At 34.6% G+C, this 2,856-nt stretch overlaps 1 protein-coding gene across 13 annotated transcripts in view; it reads right to left on the reverse strand.

The window, feature by feature from the left end:
* The window catches only part of ZNF382 (zinc finger protein 382), a 93,829-nt gene that overhangs the window by 86,877 nt on the left and 4,096 nt on the right, over nucleotides 1-2,856 (reverse strand). For 3 of the 13 annotated variants that reach the window (XM_011383513.2, XM_011383510.2, XM_023525077.1), the window contains exon 2: nucleotides 1,586-1,658. The exons of 8 other annotated variants lie outside the window; for them this stretch is intronic. In XM_011383513.2, the coding sequence (XP_011381815.1) occupies nucleotides 1,586-1,594 (9 nt within the window). In that variant the 5' untranslated portion in view covers nucleotides 1,595-1,658. Of the gene's footprint in view, nucleotides 1-1,585; nucleotides 1,659-2,790; nucleotides 2,811-2,856 lie in introns of those variants that run through there. 2 more of the 13 variants (XM_023525079.1, XM_023525078.1) reach the window with 1 other exon arrangement.

A 2,856-nucleotide genomic window follows, 5' to 3' on the forward strand; every position in this document is an offset into this window, starting at 1 on the left:
CACTGTTCTTGACTGTAAACTGTTAGTATTTTCCTCCCTTTCAATATACTGTTTTTTATGTTCCACTGTAATGCATATTCCATTTTGGGTCTGCTGTGTTATGAAGTATAACGAAATTGAGGAAACATTAAGTTAGCACATATGTTATGTGATAAAATTTGTTCTTTACAGGCAATAACACTCTTGAAAACTAGAGAAAGCTTGAGGTGTGGTAGGTGAGAAAGACAAACACGGTTAGATATGTCTCTTAGATTAAGGTATTAATAGTGGTCTAGATAGGGGACAACTGGTTGCTATGATGAATTGCAACAGAATTGGTCATAAATTGGTTATAGAGTAGAAAAAAGAGAAATAGCTCTTCAGTTACTTGTATAAGCAGGTGAGTAGGTACTGGGACTAGAAAATGAAAATGGGAAACAGAAGAAAGTATAAGCTGAACCAAAGGAGGTAATGAGGTAAATCTTGGAAATATATTTGAAGTGTCCATGGAACATACAGGTGGTGATTAGCTGCTGGATATATCGTTCTGACTCTCTGGATAGAGGTCTAGGATGGAGAGAAGTATTTGAGAATCCCTAGAATCTGATTAGTATAATCTTTACAGTAAATCTGATTGTGAATAGAGAAAAAGAGTCAGTGAAGAGATGAGAACCAATTAGCATCTTTAGAAAACCAGTATTTAAAAATTGGTAGATGAAGACGAATTTTCTGGAAAAAAAAAAAAAGATGAAAACAGAACAAAGTACCACCTTTGATTCAAAAGCAGACTATTTCAAGAGTGAACGAGCATATGCATTTCCTTCTCTTGCACCCATATAAAAATTAGAAGAAACTAAAAATATAATAAATCTATAAAAACATTAGAATATTGTAAAGGCTTTCATTGGCAGGCCACAGTTTGTAGAAATTGCTGGCAGACATGGATAAAATAGGATCAGAGAGGAAGAATGCAAAATGTGTTTTCTGACAAGCTTACAAGTAAATCTCTATACTGAAAAACCTCACAAAACAGGACATTTTACTACAAACTAATGATGTGATCTATCAAGTCTACCTCCCATCACTGCAAAATCTAGGTCAGTGGGAATGATCGAGGTTTTTCCATGTCTGCTCCTTTGTTCTTCACAACTTAGATCTCAAATCAGCGTCTAGACTAGATTCATTCAAGTAATATATTCCTATTTAAATCAAGATAATACATTTCTGTTCCAGCAGTACTTTTGTGAGAAGACTGAGAAATGAAATGATGATAAACCCAATCAATACATTAACACTGACTACAACTAGAAGGTACACTTGGGGAAGGCTTAAGTTTATCTGGTTAGAATAAGAGAAACTAGGAACAGGACTGCAACTAGAGTGAAGCAGGCGAGGCACCTAGGGTGCAAAATTTATGGATGCGCAGCTCTGAGCATATTCCTTAAATTTTGCCTCTAGGCTACTTGTTTACTTCACTTTAATCTAAGCCCTGCTGGAGACCAGTTTCACAGAAGCAAATCCCAATAACCAGGAAATTTAAGGAGAGGAAAGCAAATGTTCATATATCCTGAAAACAAGTTATTTAAGAGAGGAAACATCATCTCACCTGAGGCATGGCTTTGAGATTTGCAAGAGATGAACCTTCTCTTTTGTGCTCTTCTTTTGGAAACAGAAGAGTCCTAAGAAGGCAGAGATGGGAAGATACAAGGAGCTATGTGAAACCATATCTGATTTGTCTTCCAGAATAATCTCTCAGTTAAATCCATATCAATTTTCACTGTTTCAGCACTTGCCCACTCAGTGTACTCAACTTCAGGACAGAGATTAGTGGAAAAATCGGACAATTCCTGCTCCCTTACCAATACCAGAAACCCAATCTCTTCGTGGGGTAGAATAAATTCCAGGGAATCTGCTGTGGTTTGGAGAAAGGGAACACTGTGCTTTTTTCCTGTATAGCTCTACCATAATCTCCCATAAAGGATGGGTTTATTATGTATTTCCAAAATGTTCTTCACAGACTTCCTACCAATTTACACTGTCATCAGCATGAGAATACCTCCCCACACCCTGATGAGTGCAGCCGACAATCATTTCTTAATCTCTATCAATACATACTGTAATTCCAATTTACAGATTCCTTATTACGAGTAAGAATAAGCTCCTTTTAATTAGTTTAAAGGAGGTTTTATTTCTTTTCTGTGATGGGATCTTATAGTATGTCTTTTTCTCATGGGTTTTTGTTGCCTATTTGGTTGACATTATCTTTTTTTTTTTTAATTTAGTAAATTAACTCTACCTATTTTAAGATGCAAATAATTTTCATCAGTTATTCATATGATTATTAAAGTATTTTTGCCATGTAATGATTTTTCCCTGTGCTTCATTGGTTAGCAAAACTACATATTATATAATCCACGTTTTCTCAATTGATGTGAAATGCCATCTGTCCATTTTACATATCCCTATATGCTTGAGAATATCTGGACTTTCTATTTCTCAACTTCAGCTCTTTATTGACTCATCTGTTTCACATTACTTAATAAGCAGTTAATTATTGAGATTTAACTATATTAATTCACTACTAGTTAACTTAAGTATTAATGAGTAAGCAACGCTTTTAGTAGGTTAGGTATTGAAATAGAAGCCTCTGTAGGCTTCCAGGCAGAAAGGATAATATTTTGCTAAGTGAAGTCTAAAGTATATTTTAATTAGCAAAATAACTTTCAATTACTAAAATGAGACTGGCTTTGTGATTAAAAGTGTACCAAATACTCTTAATTCTCTTAGAATGCCTGAAAAAAAACTATTTACCTTGCCATAAATTTCATCCAGAAGCAGGAAATGTCAATTGTATATCAGTATTGAAAGCACTAGTTA

Source organism: Pteropus vampyrus, unplaced genomic scaffold (genome assembly GCF_000151845.1).
Source record: "Pteropus vampyrus isolate Shadow unplaced genomic scaffold, Pvam_2.0 Scaffold523, whole genome shotgun sequence".
NCBI lineage: Eukaryota > Metazoa > Chordata > Mammalia > Chiroptera > Pteropodidae > Pteropus > Pteropus vampyrus.